Source organism: Pyrus communis, chromosome 16, assembly GCF_963583255.1.
Source record: "Pyrus communis chromosome 16, drPyrComm1.1, whole genome shotgun sequence".
In the NCBI taxonomy this organism is placed as follows: domain Eukaryota; kingdom Viridiplantae; phylum Streptophyta; class Magnoliopsida; order Rosales; family Rosaceae; genus Pyrus; species Pyrus communis.
In genome coordinates this window covers 8,917,692-8,935,899 of record NC_084818.1, presented here as the reverse complement: position 1 = coordinate 8,935,899, position 18,208 = coordinate 8,917,692, and the positions used below count along the sequence as shown (strand labels likewise).

At 37.0% G+C, this 18,208-nt stretch overlaps 2 protein-coding genes across 2 annotated transcripts; both read right to left on the bottom strand.

The window, feature by feature from the left end:
* Window positions 1-3,644: 3,644 nt before the first annotated feature.
* LOC137721191 (NAC domain-containing protein 55-like) lies at window positions 3,645-5,335 on the bottom strand. The gene is made up of 3 exons (XM_068460296.1): window positions 5,087-5,335; window positions 4,180-4,769; window positions 3,645-4,081 (listed from the first exon to the last, which is right to left on the bottom strand). Exons 1-3 carry the CDS (start codon window positions 5,298-5,300, stop codon window positions 3,770-3,772), a joined length of 1,116 nt encoding a protein of 371 aa, XP_068316397.1. The 5' UTR covers window positions 5,301-5,335; the 3' UTR covers window positions 3,645-3,769.
* An 8,808-nt stretch (window positions 5,336-14,143) lies between these two features.
* Window positions 14,144-18,208, bottom strand: LOC137721279 (NAC domain-containing protein 55-like). The gene is made up of 6 exons (XM_068460384.1): window positions 17,874-18,208; window positions 16,953-17,497; window positions 16,349-16,660; window positions 15,992-16,234; window positions 14,793-15,891; window positions 14,144-14,647 (listed from the first exon to the last, which is right to left on the bottom strand). The coding sequence occupies exons 1-5, from the start codon at window positions 18,070-18,072 to the stop codon at window positions 15,700-15,702; spliced, it is 1,491 nt and encodes a 496-aa protein (XP_068316485.1). The 5' UTR covers window positions 18,073-18,208; the 3' UTR covers window positions 14,144-14,647; window positions 14,793-15,699.

Genomic DNA, 18,208 nt, shown 5'->3' with positions numbered 1-18,208 from the left:
CGTTCTCCTTCAAATGAGTAAATCAGAAGAAACAGAGCAAGTGAAGTTTGTATTTAAAAGAGGGGTGTGATATCTACACACCTCTTTTTATTTTTTCCACATCTTTTTAAATAAATGGTGAAAGTTAAACCACATAATTTTATATAAGTGGTGAAATTTTTTATTATTTAAGTTATTAAATTTTTAACACATATATCTCATTATTTAAGTAACACGTGATGTATGAAATTTTTTATTATTTAAGTTATTAAATTTTTAACACATATATCTCATTATTTAAGTAACACGTGATGTACCATCTCGTATATGGATCTTGAAAAAATCTCTCCATCTTTTGCTCCTTACACTATTGGGGTTTCTTTCATTTTGGTCTTTCAACTTTATCTTATATAATATTTTAATCTAATCTAAATACAGTAATACACATTTTAAAGGGAATTTAAAATAAAAACTTCTGGTACTGTTCACTTTAACGAAAAATTATATTTTTACACTAAAAAGTCAATCATAATACTATTCACTCTACTATTTTATTTTGTCCTTATTGTTAAAACTCAAAATTTTCAAGCCATTTTCATTATTTTTCCTTATTTTAAATTGTGGTTGATGAGATTTCTAGCTAACTTGGCTACTCACAATTATGAACACAAACGATATTATGATTTTAATCTTGACTAAACTAATGTGATTACAAACAATATTATTATTTAGGGTTACAAATGTTGTATTTTATTCTTTACAAGAATATCCCTCTAATTCTATCTCAAGTGTTGAGATTTGATCCAAGGTGGCAAGCACTTTGATCTTGAATGAAACGAGACCACGAATGTTCTCACATGGTGGGTGTCTTCGGTTTTAGTGTCGATGAATTGGCACATGTATTTGTTGTGTTTGTTGATTCAGTACGAGCTTAATGAAGAACACAAGTGTTTGAGTGTTTGGTGTTTGCTTTTGGGAGAGAGCTTTCTGGTTTTCTCCAAAGGTTTGGACTTGCTTTGTGTCCTCTTTCTTGAAACTGACCCTAATATTTATAGGCGAGCAATTGAGTCTTAATTTAGAATCCTAATATGAATCCTGTAATTTGTGGGATTGATTTTCTGATTTATCTAATTTGAGCTAATTATTTCATTTAGCTCTTAATTAAATCAGAAAAATTTTAATTTAGTAAATTTAACCCTAATTGATATAATTTAATCAAATTAGAGTTAATTTGTCCCCTTTTGAATATTATTTGATTTAATCTAGACTAATAGTTATTAAATAAATCAGAATTAGTACTTTAAGAAATTAAAACATAATTGAAGGATTTGGTCGATTTGGTTTAATTTGCTCTTTTTTACTTGATTGGATGGAGATCTCAGATGTTGACTTGTGTCACTCTGGTGATTCGTCCGGTTTTGATGAGTTACATACAATGTGTGTAATTTGACGAGATATATGGTGTGCGCCACATAAGCCCTAGCGAGTCAAAATTTAATTTGTAGGTGAACATTTATTTCACGGAAATTTTGATGTCCACAACGTGTTCCTATATAAATGTCCAGTTTGTTAATTACATTTGTGTTGTGTTCGTCAGAAAAGTTTTCTTGTTTACATAGACAATGCTAGATTTGTTACAACAAAAAATCGTCTAAATTGAACAGCACACACAAATAATTCTATCAAATTTTGTAAGGGGAGTGGTATTTTCCTCGTTTTAGAAGTTTAGAGGCCAATTTGGTATAGAAAGAGGTTTAAAGACCCAAACAGTAAAATTCAAGGTGTAAACATATAACGAGTATGATATCTGCATACTCATTTTTGCTTCTTACATATTTTTCTAGTTTTTAACAGTCGAATAAGATGAATTAAAATAAATCAAGAACAAAACTTAACAACGAGTATATAAAAAATAAAAATAAATATATAGATAACACATCAATTATATAATCAAGTCTTGAGCTTCCAAGACAAGTTTCACCCAAGTCACAAACATGACAGCGTCATATCGTTATTAATGGACCCATCATCGTCCTTTAAACACATTAATTTTTATTTTTATTCTTTCATCCTGGAGTGGGAATCTTATGATTCCTCTCCTTGGGCCCCCTCCCCCTCTTTTTTCTTGTAAGATGAGCTTTAGTAATTTTTGAAGGGATTTGGATCCCACCCGAATTTTCCTTGTGAAAATGGTAGGGATTCTTATATTTTATTTCATGATATATTGTATGGTTGAAAATTATTTTATTTAAAATTAAATACAAATAGATTTAACAAAAATTAGCTGCACGATATATGATGAATAAATAGAATATGGAGATCCCTAAGATCCTTACAAAAAGGATGGGGATCTTTTTAGAGAAATTGAGATTCATCTTAGATTTCTGTGTTTAGAGCCCACGGATTAAGAGATCCATACAATTCAAATCCAAACCATTCAACTTCAATTTTAATTTCCTTATTAAACCCATTATACTGGTTCATCTCATAAAAATCTAAAAATTTAAATGGCCAGAATTTCTTTCTTAAACAGCCCAAATTGTGAAGTTCTTGGGTTCTGAACGTTGAGATCCGGATAGGATCTCAACCCATTTTTGGAGGGAAATACATTCGAGAGATTTCAAAGATCATTCTAGACTCCAATACGTGGGAAAATAATTGCTTGTGAAGGCAGAGCCCTACGTCTACTGTGCGAGTCCTTGTGGAGCAAGGCTTTAAAAAACTAGTATTAAGACTAGTCTATCATCCAACATGAGTGAATTATAGACTAGCCTAGGTGTATGGGAGCGATCCTAGGCGTCTGAGGTGTTGTAGATGTGACACCTACACGTTTAAATTTTATTTTAAACAACCCTAACTCAAAATGACATGTTTTGAGCAAGATTTTTATAAAATTCAAGCTAATTTTATTTTTCTTAGTTTCTATTGGTGTATTATGATTTTATGATGCGAATTAGAAATATAATAATAATAATAATAATAATAATCAAATATTTAACTGTTTGACATGCTTGTTTGATTGTTTTACAAAGTATTATATATATATAAAATTTTGGGTACCGTGAGCCTATCGCCTAGGTAAGACTATCATTAGCTTCGTCTTCGCCTTTTAAAACATTTGTGGAGTGACAAGAATGCAGATGCTGAGTTTATACCTAGCCCAACTGTAATAACTGTACACGTGGTATTTATAAGTGATTTATTGTCAAATGGAATGATCATCCTTTACTAGGACAACGGTTGGGTGTGTTAATCTTATATTGAAAAAAAGAGCTTTGTATGTTCTTATAAGAAATTAAACTACTTCACATATTACTACTTAGTATTACGATTTAGTAAGATTCTTCTTTACTAGTATTTTGAGATCTGTTTTCAGCTTTTCCATATTGAAAGAAGGCTATTAAAGGGTAGTTGAATGAAAGGTTTTCTGTCATATTGTTCTTGACATGGAATGAATCTGAGGTGGATGAAGTGGGATTGCAAAGTTGCAGATGATTCAACTCTGTGTTCTGTTTTTTGGTTTCATGGCAGTGATTGCAGATATTCTTCCAATCTCAAACTAGGTTTCCTCAGTTGAGATTAAGGGGGAGTATTAAGTATACAAATTAGCAACACAGTTAGCAATACAATTAGTAAGTTGGTTAGAGTAGTAAGGCTTTCTCTCATAAAAACATGGTGCGTAATCTTCATTTTAGTTAGTCAATACAATTCCTATTTCACCCTCTAAACTCCCTCTCTCTAATATCTCTGTGTTCATTCTTCTGTTCATCCTTTCTTCTTGATTTTCCCTTCAATTTCCAAACATTACAATGTAGTTAACATGTAACTCATCATTGCATCCAATATAGTTATTGGTATGCACAATATCTCCCAGTTCCGTGTTTATTGATGGGCTGCAGAGGTTGCTGTGGTTGAGGCAGCTGATGTGGCTGTGGTGGCTGTAGTGTGTGGTGGGGCAGTAATCCTGTGGTTGATGTGGCTGTAGAGGCTGATATGGTTGTGGTGGCTGATGTGGCTGCAGAGGCTGATATGGTTGCAGTGGCTGATGTGGCTGCGGCAGTTGAGAAGGTGAATTCAGAATGTCTCGCATCTCAGCACACAACTGGTGGATTAAGGATGACAAACAAGCAGGTGTTAAATTTTGGCAGGTTTTGCAAGTTCAATCAAAAGAATGCAGAAAAAAGCATATGATTATCTCACCTCTAGAAACCTATTAGGATCATCGAAACCCGAGAATCTCAAGCCACCAGTTTCAACATCACCATCAGCTAAGGTCCAAATGTCATTGCAGTCCATAAGACAAGAACCATCTGGAGACTCATTTCTATTAACATCTCCTAGCTCTTTGTTTCCCAGATGTTCCACTGGTTCTGCTATCACATCACTTACAACAGCTTGATCATCTTCAGAATTCGCTCCCGAATCAGCTAATTCGCCGTGGATCGGACCACCCTTCGGCTTCTTATAACTAGCTGACCTGTTATTCAGGCGGCAGAGGACAAAGTCCTTCTGCTTGGTGGGTTTAGAACCCACCTCAGTTTCTGTGAGATAATACTCATGGACTACCCAATCAGTCTTCTTTGATTTCGGCACACGACCTTCGTAGAATGTCAGAGTCCTCTTCTTCCCAACCACAGCTTTGGATTCTTCAGCCCTGATCTCCCGCTCCTTTCCTGTGATCTTGTAAAAGCCTTGATCCGTGGCCCGGTTGCAGCGAGTGCCGTTGTTGTACTTGTAATCGAGCCGGCTAAAGAAGAACCACTCCTTCTCACGGACTTCTGGGAAGAATGCTGAAATCCAACAACAAAACAAAATGTTCAAAAGTTGATTCTTGAGATACAAACGATATTAATACTCTGAAGTTATACTAAGGGAAGGGGGGTGGGGTTTGGCCCCATGCACTCCAATTCTTGAGGTACAAAAACTGAAAAGATCATAAATTTATGCATACAACAGAAAACAAAAAACCAAAACCAACCCAAGTCAATTCTGGAAGAAAAAAACAGAAAAATCGAACAAGATTGTAAATTTACATAAACAACAGCAGAATCCATTAGAAATAAGAAATGGGTAGTGAAGAAAAAGTGAGACAGATTAGTGGGGTTACCAGGAAGATCGCAGGGCTCGTACTTGCAGACATCGATTTCAGGGATGAGGTGGCGGAAATGGGAGTCGGCGCCCTGTATCTTGTTCCTCAAGTAGTAGCTGACCAGCAACTCATCAGTGGGGTAGAATCTGAACCCAGGTAGTAGGATCACATTCACATTCTCTGCATCTCCTTCTTCAGTTGTCAAGCTGCTGCTGCTACTGCCACTACTCATCTCTCTCTCAACTCTGAACTGTGATTATTGATCAGTGTTTTGGATTGTGTGGGGAAGCAGCATTTCAGTGAAGTTGTATTTATATACGCCCATCAAAGGCCCACTTATCACTCAAAGCACTGGTCTTTTGAAAGTTCTTTATTTTTTTCCAAGTCTTTAAGCTTATGGTGTAAGTTCATCTTTTGCTCCCTACACTTTTGAGGCTTCTTTCATTTTGGTCTTTTAACTTTTTCTTATCGGATAATATTTCAATCTAATTTAAATTGCACTGTGATAGATTTTAATTTACGGTTTTTACTTCATAATTATTTGCTCTAACTAACTTGGCTATTTGTAGTTATGATTACAAACAATATTATTACACTAAATCTTGACTAAACTAATGCAATTACAAACGATATTATTATTTAAATTCTAACTAAACTAATAATATGACTAGCGTTCACGCACGCACGCACGTGAGCGCGTGCAAAAAGCATTTTTTGAATCACGACGTGCTACGCGCGACTTACACATTTTTTTATTAAATGTATTTATATGCGCGAATTGCTTCAACATCTTTTTACGACAAAAAGAAAGTCAAAATATTTGGACTAAATGAATAATATTAGTCTATACTAGAAGAAACTCCACACAAACCAATCAAAGCAGCTGAATTCATATAATAAAATCAATCTTTTAATTTCTATCTACATTCTATTGAATTTACATTAAAGATAGAGAAAATAATATTTAATAAACAACTGACTGAATCACATTATTGCTAGCCCATTGTGAGACTAAGCCCACCCAGATAACGTCGTTTGTTAAAAAAAAAAGAAGATCATTTGAGAACTAATTGAATCACATTATTTTGCGCGTGCGAAAAACCTTTTTTTATAACTAGCACTACGATCCTCTTAAGTGTTTAAAAATAAAGAAAATAATATTTAATAAATAATTGATTGAATCACATTATTGTGCATGTGCAAATGACTTTTTTTTTAAATGTTTTGAACTTGTTTAAAAATAGAAAAAAATAATATTTGATAAATAATTGATTGAATCACATTATTGTTAGCCCATTGTGAGGCTAAGCTCACCCCCTCACCCTTAGTGTAGATAATATCGTTTGCTTAAAAAAAAAAATCATTTGACAACTAATTGAATCCTATCATTATGCGCGTGCGAGAGACATGTTTTTATAACCGACACTACGTGCCTCTTAGATGTTTTGAACGCGTTTAAAAATAGAGAAAATAATATCTAATAAATAACTGATTGAATCACATTATTGCTAGCCTATTATGAGGTACTGATTATAATTAAAAAAAAATCACTATACCAAAAATAATAATTAATTGTTTATATGACAAAAGTATCCGTGCATTATTTGATACATTATATTTGTAAAGACCCGTCCCGAAGTGATATATATTTTAATGCCCGAGTGTGTAGAATGATGACAATGCTCTCGAGATTTAGTGACGTGGATGTACATATTTTGGAATTAATTTGTTTGTCTCCCTAGTGTAATTAAATAGTACGCATCATTAGCAACTCATCGACGCATATTGGGATCGAACCAGGTTCGTAACGAAAGAGATACGAATGTTATAATGTAATTGGGTCAAAATAGGAAGACTAAAACCTAAACCAATCATTTAGGTTCCTATATTTTTGGGTCCAATTGAATATTGGACTTAAGTTGATTTTAGGACCAATTATACCAATCCAATTCCCTTGCCCAATCCGGATGTGGGTGCACATAAAAAAATCCCATCCTTTCTATTCTTGTTAACCAATCAAAAGCTTACACACACATACACCACACGGCACTGTCATCTTCTTTCTCTCTCCACACACTCCTTTCTTGATTCTTCCCTGTCCGTACACTAAAACACCACACGACTTCATTTAATCGACACGGATCGACCATTTTAACACCACCATCATACTCCTCGTAAGATTATGAGTTCATCCATACCCATAGGTCAAAGAGTAGACATCGGGAAGCCGAGAATCCATAAGCTCCGGCGAGGAGCTAAATTGCTCCATTGTGATCATGGTGGTTTCACTGAGATTTAATGCTTAAGGAAGTTTTAAAACAACTTCATAGAGACCTTGGGACAATTTTGGAAGGAATTGGACGTCAGGATAGGTCAGTTCCTCGAGTTACAGGTTTGACCGGAATATTCAAGAAATATTCCGACCAATTCCGTCGGTATTAGGACCTCTAAGAGGTAAGATGATGCTCTACTCGTTCAGGGTTTCGATTTGATATAAGATTTGTGAATTTTGGTGTTGAAACGGAAGAGAAATTAAGATTCTAAGTTTTTCCAGAAATTGGTGAAGCATCGGTGGCCGGCGTCGGAATCCGACGGACCATCAGAGAAGAAAGGAGCATATTCCGTCAAAGTTGACGGAATATACTGACGACATCAGGTAAATATAACGGCAAATTCCACTATTTGACAGAATATTCCCTAACAGCGTTACGGTTTCCGTCCAAGGTGCCAGGCATGTGCCCGCGCGTGGCTAGCACGTGATGGCGAGTGGGATATCGGAATTTTTTTTCTAAAAATATGAGGATGTTCATGGTGTTGATTAGGTCACACTAGTATATTCAAACACCCCAAATGAGCAACGTATGAGAAGCTATTATACGGTTTTATATATGTGCTTAGTAAATTAATGTTTAAATAGTTGTTTCACATAGGTGAGACGTTTCCAGAGGATGAGCATAGCCAAGCAAGACTTGGGGGCTACGACCCTGCTACATACTAATGAGTTGGCTTTTGGTTTTCTATATATGTATATATACTTTACATTTTCCCAGAAATTGCTTTAAATAAATTTACATTTTAAATGCTATGTCAATTGCATTACATTTTAGAATATGCATTAGTATAGATATGCATGTTGTTGCTTGATGCTACAGACATTCAGGTAAGCTTTAGATGAGTATATGTTGATGATGGTAGAATGCATGGTTATGATTATATGTTGATGCATTTAGAGCTCATTATCCTGCACCTCGTTGTTAGTGCTTCCGCCCGTGGCTAGGGCACAGTCCTTCACATGATGTTCACATCCCGCACCGCACGCTCACCTTGGATCCAAATTTCCGACCGTGGCCATTTCATAGTCCTTCATGTGATGTTCACCTCTCGCACCGCACACTCACCTTGGATCCAAGTTTGGTGCACAGCCCTGTCGTACAGACCACATTAGGTGGTTTTGACTCGTAGGTGACCGGCGATTATTCGCACAGCCTTCACATGATCGTAGCACTTGAACGTACTTATTTACACCCAGCCCTATCGTACATACCACAATAGGTGGTTCCGACTCGTATGCAGGCATACATGATGAACTGTAGGTTCAACCGTACATGTCACGTTAGGTGACTCCGGCTGCCATATCATTGACATTGATTTATTTTACCTGGCTTACTTATTTCATTGTTGAGATACTTGACATGGCATATACTTGGTTTTCACTGCTCCCGAGCATGATTTATATATATGTACGTATTGTTATTTTCTGGGAAATTATATGGGTTTTATGGTGAGAGGTTATTATGTTTAGAAAGAGAAATGTGTTTTCAAAAGCTTTGTTTTTACCCATTCACATTTTCTGTTTTGTGTGCTTCCAGGTTTAGCTGCTGAAAGTTCGTATTGATGAGGATTCTTGGCAAGTCTCAATATAGGTGGCTACCTCTGAGGATATAATCCTTACCTACTCTACTGTACTTTACTTATGCTCTGACGTCACATGTGAATGAGTTCATTCCCGCTCACCAGTGCACTCTGGTATTTAGGCACTCTTAGGTTTAAATTTATTCACACTTTCCACATCACTACACTTTATGGCTTCGTCACCTTCCAGGTGTCGGCCATCACAGCTCGATTCGGAGTCCTAGTGGACATGCCGGGTCGGGGTGTGTCAATATTGGGCTACTTTTGAACTTTTTTTTGTCTTGAAGGCATTTTTGTCCAAAATTTTTTAGTGAAGCTGTGACCCCAAATTGGGATGCTGGCTTTATATATACAGATTACACACAATCATCCCATTTCAAAAAAAAAAAAAAAATGAAAAGAAAAAAAGAAGATGATTTTAACTTCTTTTATATACGTATTGCAATATGAGTTGTTGTTTTGTTAATTCCACCAGTAAATTCTATCAAATTTTGTATGAGTTAGCGTTGTACTCATTTTACCATGCATTTTACGAAGGTTAGGGGCCAATTTGGCAAAAAAAAAAAGGTTTAAAGACCCAAACAAAATAACTACTAAAATCGAAGGTGCAAATATAATTGAGTCTTGAGCTTCCAATACAAGGACATTCACATTCTTCTGCCCCCCTTGGAAGTTGCAAATATTAAATTATTTTGTTGTGTAGTGGGAATCTTTTGATTCATTTTCTGCCCCTCTTCTAAGTTCAACTTTAGGTATTTTGGAAGGGAAACATATACATTCAAGAGAATTCAAGAACTTTTTAAAAACTAATCTGTGAGAAAATAATTGTTTGTGAACGCACAGGATTACGTTAGTATTTGACCAAAAATCATACAGCCTTACGTCAGTCCGTCTACTGTGCATGTCTTGCGTGGTGACAAGAATATCGTTCTAACAAGTGTCGAGTTTACATCCAGTTTAGCCTTAATACTATTACATGTGGCATCTATATTTATTGTCATATGGAATAATTATTTTTAAGGAAAATTAATGAAAATGACTTGAAAACTTTGAGTTTTAACGACAAGGACAAAATAAAGGGTAAAATGGATAGTACCAGAATTAACTTTTTAGTGTAAAAATATGATTTTTCATTAAAGTAAACAATACCATGAGTTTTTAGTTAAAGTTCCCTTATTTTTAACCGAGTATGAATTTTATATTGGAAAAAAATTACTCTGTACATTCTTATAAAGAATTGAATCACTCCACGTACTACTATATAATAGAATCTCAACTTTATTGTATTTTCAGATATGTATCACTTGCAACGCAACAATGGTTTTATAATGAAATTCTCGAGAGGTGAGTTTGTCCAACAAGAACAAATATGTGTTGCAGTCTTATTGGATTAGGAATGTGATTGTGTAAATTCTAGCGTATTTAGGAGTATCTTATATATTTCCTTTAGTAGTTTAATTCCTATTAGAGTTGTAGGGTAAGGATTTAACCTTCCCTACTACTATAAATAAATGCACAATTAGGTGATACAATGCACACCTCATAATTACATCTCTATCTTCTCTCTCTTGCCGCCGGCTCTTCTCCCTCTTTGTTCTTTATACAGTTTAGTCAAATAGGCCTACAACACGTTATGGCAAGAAGCTAAGGAACTGAAGGATCGTGGAGGAAGCTTTCTTCTACAAAATCAAAGGCTTTCAATTATTTTTTCCCAATTAGATTCTTGTAAAATAAATTAAGATATTTGAAAAAAAACCTTGAAGCATGAAAACATTCTCTATGATGCATGAACCTCCTATATTTATATTTTCCTTTCAATTATATATATATATATATATTGTATATATGTTCATATATTTTGTCAATATATATACTTGTTCATGCAATATGCAATTATGCTATGTGGAATTTGTGAGTCAAAGCATCAAAATTAATTTAGAAGCAATTAGGGATTTTAACCCAAAAAATTCGAAGAAAAAAAAATCTGGGATTTATGCGGCACCTGTGAAATCCCGTTTTCGGATTTTACTGTTATAATCTACGTATTTGTATTATTGAGATTTTATATTATTTTTCGAGAATTTATATTAGTTTATTTGAAATTAAATTTCAATTAAACTAGTTACGAAGAGTGAAGTTTGGAAAATTATTATTTACTCGTTGATCTTTTGAGGTCACAAGTAATGTTTTCGAATAGGTCTCGAAGCCATGAGCGCATATGCGAAAGTCGTTTGCGAGTCCAGATTATATGGTATAGTTACGGATGTTTGAAGGTGTGAAACTATAAATTGTGGGAATTATTTTAATTTCCACCTAGGGATAAAAAGGCCCAAACACTTTTGGGATTAAAGGACCGGCCATCTTAAGTGGAAAAGGGACCAATGAGAAAAGGGGAGAAAGGAGAGGGGCTGGCAATCAGAATGAGGTAAGGAGGGAAAAGAAGGGGGACGAATCGGAGAAGGGTGTGGACGAGTGCCCGGGGGGGGGGGGGGTGTCTGCGGTCTTCTACTCTCTTCCTATTTTCCTACCTAAACTCAACTTCTCCAACCACTATCATTTTCGATCTTCTTTGTTTTGTTCATTGATAAGGTGCTAGTGATGCCCCCGTCATTTATCAAGTCTCATCCTTGGGTTTTTGGTTTCAAAGAGAAACCAAACGAGTTCTTGATCCAGCTTCAGCAGCATGGTATCTATAGTGTCTAGCTTTTCGAGTTCAGATTATTGGGATAAGGTTTTCCACTCTGGTTTCTTGTCATTGGATTTGGATTTGGATTATTGAGTTCAGATTACGCGATTTTGTGTTGAAACATAATGATATATATGATGGATGAAATAGAAACCTTGACTGTCTTGCGGGTTTTTATGTAGTTTGAATCGAATAATTCATGCTTGTCAAGTCCAAATGTTTGATTAAGGAATATTATGCATTTTGGCTTTAAACAGACTGTGTTATATGTCGAGTTATAGCGATGGTGAACTATGAATGGCTTGATCCCTAATGAGGGTATGTAGGCAGTCTAACGAGGAGGTTAGATGCAGCCATAAAGTATACAAAAAAATTATTATGATTTTTGATTCTCGAGTTGTGATTTGCCATATCCTAGAGATGGGTATGTTAGATATACGAGTATTTGGTGATGTCGCGTGTCGATCCAAGACGTATGTCGGGATCGGGGTATGACAGAACCGCTGCCGCACCACCCTGGAAACACTGCTGGACCACTGCGTTAGCCTGTAGCCCAGCCGCGTGGAGACAACCTTGGGGCAGTGTCGTTCTAGACACCTCGGATCGATCGCAGCAGCCCTTTAGGCTTGTTGCCACTAAATTGCAACCAGACTTCAACCTAGGTTGGATCACACGCACGAATCTGAAGCCCTGGCCTACATCCTAGCATGCCTAAAGCTTGATGGGCTTTGTCCATTGTCTTGACCCCATCTGCTAGCAAGCCTTTTTGCTTGCTGGGCTTTGCCTTAACCCTGACCCGTGACTACCATAAGCCAGCTTAGACGGTTGGGCTTATCCTTACAGCCCAAAAACTGAAGCCAGCTTTGCTGGGCTCTGCATGCATGTCCCTAGGCCGACTTCCGTGCTAGGCCCATGTCTGCCTGCACCAATTTTGACCCAAAACAGCAGTAACTTTGCTGCTGGGCCCATCCCAGTTACACGGCCCGTGGCCTGTAGCCATGTTTGGGCTGCTCCGCATCCATCCGAGGCCCAATATGCCTTTTAAGGCTTTGCCCTACTCACGGTACCCAAGCCCACCATAATTAAGCTATGGTTTTTCAAATCTAATGCTATTTTTTGCATTCTCTATAATTTTAACCCAAATGTTATTATTATTTTTGCTTCTACGATCAAACCTGAATGGTTACGATCTATTGAATTAATTAAAGTGACCATCATTCCATTAATCTAACAATTAATCCAAAATTATTGGCTTGAAGCTCACTTTTTGGCTATTAACGATTCAATAAATTATTTCGTTTCTTTGAACCGTTGACTATCTTTCATAGTCCCGATGCACTCAGACTTGGGTTCCTAAAGCAATCCACAATTTCACTACACTTTATTGTATGTTGTATTCTGTGTTCTTGCTCCACATCAACTCCAACAGGTTCTATGGAATTGTTCCTCACAAGTTCAACCGCCTTAAGTTGCTGTTCGACCTCGATTTGAGCAACAATTAGTTAGCCGGAAAGTTCCCTCAGGTGGTTTTCTAGTTGCCGAAGTAGAAATTCTTGGATCTAAGGTTCAACGAGTTTGAAGGGACGGTGCCAAAAGAGATGTTCGACAAGGACTGCCATTTTCATCAACCACAATCGGTTTCGGTTTGATCTGCCTGATAACTTCGGGAACTCGCGGGTCTTCGTCATCGTCCTCGCCAACAACAAGGGGGTGGGATGGGAATGGGGGTTTTGGGTTGTAGGGAAGGGGAAAAGGTTGGGGAAGGGGATGGGGGGTTTCTAGTTTTCATTATTTTTTTTTAATAGGGTAATAAAATAAAAAAATTTGCCACGTGGCACAAATGTGGCAACCACGTCAGCTTTTAATGGATCAATGGGTGGAAAATGTAACGGATGTATTATATTGAAATAAAATAGTACTTGAGGTATGAAAGTGAAATGTTTTAAAGATGTTGTAAGGAATTGAAATCGATCCTAAACCTGAGGTGGTAAAGTGTAATTTACCCCAAAAACAATGTGTCGAGAAGGGCTCATTAGAGCTTAGGACCACCAAAAACTCAAGAAAAGCGTTTATAGCTTAAACGATTTAAAAGAAGCTAAATACCAAAATCTAAAATTAAGCTTTTTACGTGACAACTAGTTCTTAATCTAATTATTTTTCTCTTCTTAAAATTAAATCTCAAATTCGAATTCTCCCTTGCCTCATTCATTGCTTCATTTAGTCTACTACACTAGCAGCGATAACATTGAAATAGGATAAAACATTTACCATGGTTCAAAATAGCGCCATGACGTTAATGCTACATAACATTTAGTGTTACATGTGTTTTAATTGATTTCCACAACTGTTTATAACGTTTCTTTTCAACCTTTCTATGCCACTCAGTGCTACTTACTGTTAACGAAGATTACGAAAAAGTAAAACGAAAAAACAATACAAAATACTCCATTCAACATCCAAATGTTGGAAATAAACCACATTCACAAGAATATTTTCTTTTGATACAACATTCTCAATGACATCATAATAAAAGCAACAATAACAACGATACAAGTTTTGGTGTTTCACACTTAAAAGTAGGTCATTGATAAGTTTAAGACCTTCTGATTAATCATACAATTTTTCTTTTGAAAAATAAATGTTACTACTACTCCGTCAAGGATGGAACTCAAAGATTCTATTTACATAACCATGGCATCACATTAGTGTCTGGTTACGTTTATACATCAGTTGAGTCTCCAGCAGCCATGTAGCAGCAGCTCCTGTATAGTGAATGCGGAACAAAGCAAATCCGCTTTTGACCGAAAACCATAGAACTTGGTTGTAACTGAAATAGTGTTACCGTGGACTACTTGATTTATCGCTTAATGGAGATGCTTCCGGGAAATTGAAAGAACCCTTCAATTCGTTGCACATTCCATGCCTGCTTCGAACGGTAGGAGCAGAAAGCAATACAATGCGCTAGCTGCAGCTTCACTGTCCTGCAAACACAAAATCAAATTAACTACTTCAGTGAACATATCAAATAGCTTCTCGGAGTGAAGGGATAAACATATGGGCTTTCATTTAATGACGGGAACAAAGCCAGAAAGTATTCACTTCATGTTTTGAGCTTGATTTCCTCACCTTGTTTCGTGACACTGCTCTGCATTCGGATTCTTCTTGGAGCATCTCCATGTGGGCAGACAGGGATGGATGTTGGTGGATATTGCGGTTGTGTGTTGTTTGACTTGTAGGATAGAGAGCTACTCGTCTGAGGAATATCTGTAATGGTGTTGAAAGAGGAAGTACCATCTTCAAATAACGCTTGTGAGAAAAGACATTACTACATTGTCTGGACTCATCGTGTTCGGAGAAGGGTAGAATTCCGGTTGAAGAGCTACTCGTCTGAGGAATATCTTTAATGGTGTTGAAAGAGGAAGTACCATCTTCGAATAACGCTTGCGAGAGAAGATATTACTACATTGTCTGAACTCCTCGTGTTCGGAGAAGGGTAGAATTCTGGACAGCATTTCAACCATTTGCATTTCCTGGTGTTCCTTTGTACCAACAAAAGTTCACCTAACAAGGTTGAAGTATACAAGACTTGGGGATTCTGTGACACACAACAATGATTTGGGACATAATTGCCCAAAACCAATGCTGTGTGTCAAAGACTACATAACTTATGTTGCGGTTCCTGGACATAAGTGTCCGTACCTACGAATAAGTTCCCAGAAAATCTGGTTGCAGAAATGTCGATAACTGCGAATGTTTTTGAATTATTTGTAGGAGAATATAACGGTGTAGCAATGTGAGTTGGAGACACATTCTCACAAGGCACTCTTGATATTCTCCTACAGATAAGAAAATCATTGTTCATTAACAATATTGGAGTGTTTCTCCAATAGCTAATGCAGAATAATCTTTTGCACGTCAGTGGAGTAACTCGGCGTTAGTATCACTGGGTTACTCCACTACGCCCATCATACACCCATCTCAATGACTCTTGTAGGTTGGAGCCATTGGAAAGAGTGTACGATGCCTCTGTTATTCAAGAACTTTGTGGGAAAAGAGTCGCAACCTCCATATCTAGAAATTGCGACTCGTTGCATCCAATATAGTTATTGGCAAGCAGAAGCTCTCCCACTTCTGAGAACAACATTGGTGATTGCCATGCGTAATTTTGTAGCTGATCAAATGGTTGAAAGGGTAAACCCAGATTTTCTTCTGCCTGAGAATAAACCTGGATCAAGAATCATGACAAGCAAGTGTTAAGTTCTGATGTACTTCTGGTGCACCATATTAAAAAGTTCATATAATAAAAAATAAAAAAAAATTCTCACCTCGGAAATCCTTTCATCTGTAGCTCGATTATAAGAATTAAAAGCGCTGTTGATAACTGGTTCTTTTTCGTAATTGGTTGCAATATTATTCTTATTAGTAACATAAGAAGTATTAACCCCAATTGGAGATGGCCAGTTACTGAATTTGCCACTATGGACGCCCGGAACATTTTCCAGCTGGTGTGGTTGAGACAGCTCAGGAGGAGATAAGGGCAAATCCAAAAGTTTGTCTAGCTGATTAAACTGCCATATTAAGATTCACAAGACAAAGCAAAGTGTTATATTTTGATATACTTCTAGTAATTCGTTTTACCAAGTTCACATAAAAAATATTTAAAAAAGCGTCTTCATCTTTACCTCCTGCATATCATCTACTGCATGGTCATTAAAATCAGATGAAATACCGCTACCAGGTTCACCGTCATCATGATTGCCACTGCCAAGCACAGCACTTCCTTCTCGCTGTTTGCATGCAAGAATTTCTTCTGTGTTGGGAATAATATGATTCGTTGCAGCAGCTTGGTTATCAGAATTATAGGTGATGCAGCCACCAGTACCAGGATCAACCACCTCATGACTATAGATATCAAGAGAATGTCCAAGCTGAGGTTGTTCAGGAAGAGGAAGGAGTGAATTGAGACATTCTCCTGCCGGAGCATATGACTGCCACTGCAAGATTGAGAATCACAAACAAGCGAGTGTTAGTTTTGATACATTTCTCGTGCTCCATATTAACAGGGGAAAAAAAATGTTCGAAGAGCATTTTTTTTTTTTTTTTTCTTGTTAACAAAACAGAGGGCTAGGCGAGATTAGCTCATGTCTGTCAAAGTCACAAAGTGCGACTCTCAGTCACGAAGGTGAGAGGACCAACACATCCAAAAACGTCCCTCTGATCCTCTGTGATTATTAAAAGACAAAACAATACGGCTAAGTACATACAAGGGGGGACATGAAACCAAACCTCTTGAATCATGTCGCATAGAGATTTATTAATAAAATCAGATGAGCTGCTGCCGCCACCAGGTTCACCGTCATCTTGATTCAATGCAGCAGCAACAGCAGATTCATCATCTCCGGAACTAGAGGCAATGTAGCCACGATTACCAGTACTATCAGCAAAATCACCCCGGATCGAAGTACCCGTATTAGACTTAGAATCAACTGGCTTATACTTCAGGACGCAGAGAACAAAGTCCCTTCGCTGATCCCTCTCCTGATGGGGACTAGAACCCCGTTTAGGTTTAATGCAAATGTACTCGTGCATTTTCCAGCCGGTTGGAATGGATTTAGACTTACTACCTTCTTGGAAGGTCTTTATTTGGAAGGTTAATGTCCTCTTTTTGCAAGTGAAATATTTCGTGCCCACATCCCGTTGCTTGCTGTTCATCTTCCAAGAGCCTTTCTTTGTTTCCCTATTGAAGCGACGACTATTGATGGATTTGTAATCACACGGGCTGAAGGAGTACCACGCCTTAGCATGATGTGGAGAATCAGGGAACATGTGCTCTGCAACACAAAGTAAGATATCGAAAATTTGTAACCAATTCACTTCAAGGCCTTGTTTGGTGAATAAAGATTAAATTATATTGGATGATTCATTAGACTCATGTCTCGTTTGGTGCCTAGGATTGGATTGAATTGGATAGCTCACAATATTTAAGCTATGTTGATGGAAGAAATGAAGAAATTTTGTCCAATTTGAAGGTAGAAGATGGATTAATCGTAATGAAACTTAATGTTTCGAACGGATAAGTTTTCTTCATGTCTAATCCATCTAATCCCCTAAAAAGAAAAATCGTTCATCTCTTGCTTCACGAATACCTTGAATTATATGAGATATCCGCACCGAACGAGTAAAAGTGAGATAGAATAATGGGGTTACCAGGCAATTCCCAAGGCTCGAACTTGCGGACATCGATGACAGGGAGGAAGAGGCAGGCTTGAGAGTTGTGACTTTTTATCTTCTTGCTCAAGAAGTTGACCTTTTCATCTTCGGTGGGATGGAATCTGATCGCAACCACCATGTCCGGCACCGATTGTGCGGTGGTTGTGGTGCTGCTGCTGCTGCTGATGTTTCTCATCCCTCCTCCTTCTCCTTCAAATGTTTTGGAAACCAGATTATCAGATGGTTTTTTGCATTCAGAGAACAGAGCAGACTAAGCAGAGCAAGTGAAGTTTGTATTTAAAAACAAAGTCACCCAATTCAGTGCTACTGTG

What these genes read in the sequence shown, in the direction of transcription:
- LOC137721191 (XM_068460296.1), bottom strand. Translation starts at nt 5,300, where the DNA reads ATGAGTAGTGGCAGTAGCAGCAGCAGCTTGACAACTGAAGAAGGAGAT. An exon ending in CGAGCCCTGCGATCTTCCTG is followed by an intron (nt 4,770 to 5,086) that starts GTAACCCCACTA and finishes GTTGGATTTCAG; the next exon opens with CATTCTTCCCAGAAGTCCGT. An exon ending in ATCCTAATAGGTTTCTAGAG is followed by an intron (nt 4,082 to 4,179) that starts GTGAGATAATCA and finishes TTAATCCACCAG; the next exon opens with TTGTGTGCTGAGATGCGAGA.
- LOC137721279 (XM_068460384.1), bottom strand. Translation starts at nt 18,072, where the DNA reads ATGAGAAACATCAGCAGCAGCAGCAGCACCACAACCACCGCACAATCG. An exon ending in CAGTAGATGATATGCAGGAG is followed by an intron (nt 16,235 to 16,348) that starts GTAAAGATGAAG and finishes TTAATATGGCAG; the next exon opens with TTTAATCAGCTAGACAAACT. An exon ending in CAGATGAAAGGATTTCCGAG is followed by an intron (nt 15,892 to 15,991) that starts GTGAGAATTTTT and finishes TTCTTGATCCAG; the next exon opens with GTTTATTCTCAGGCAGAAGA.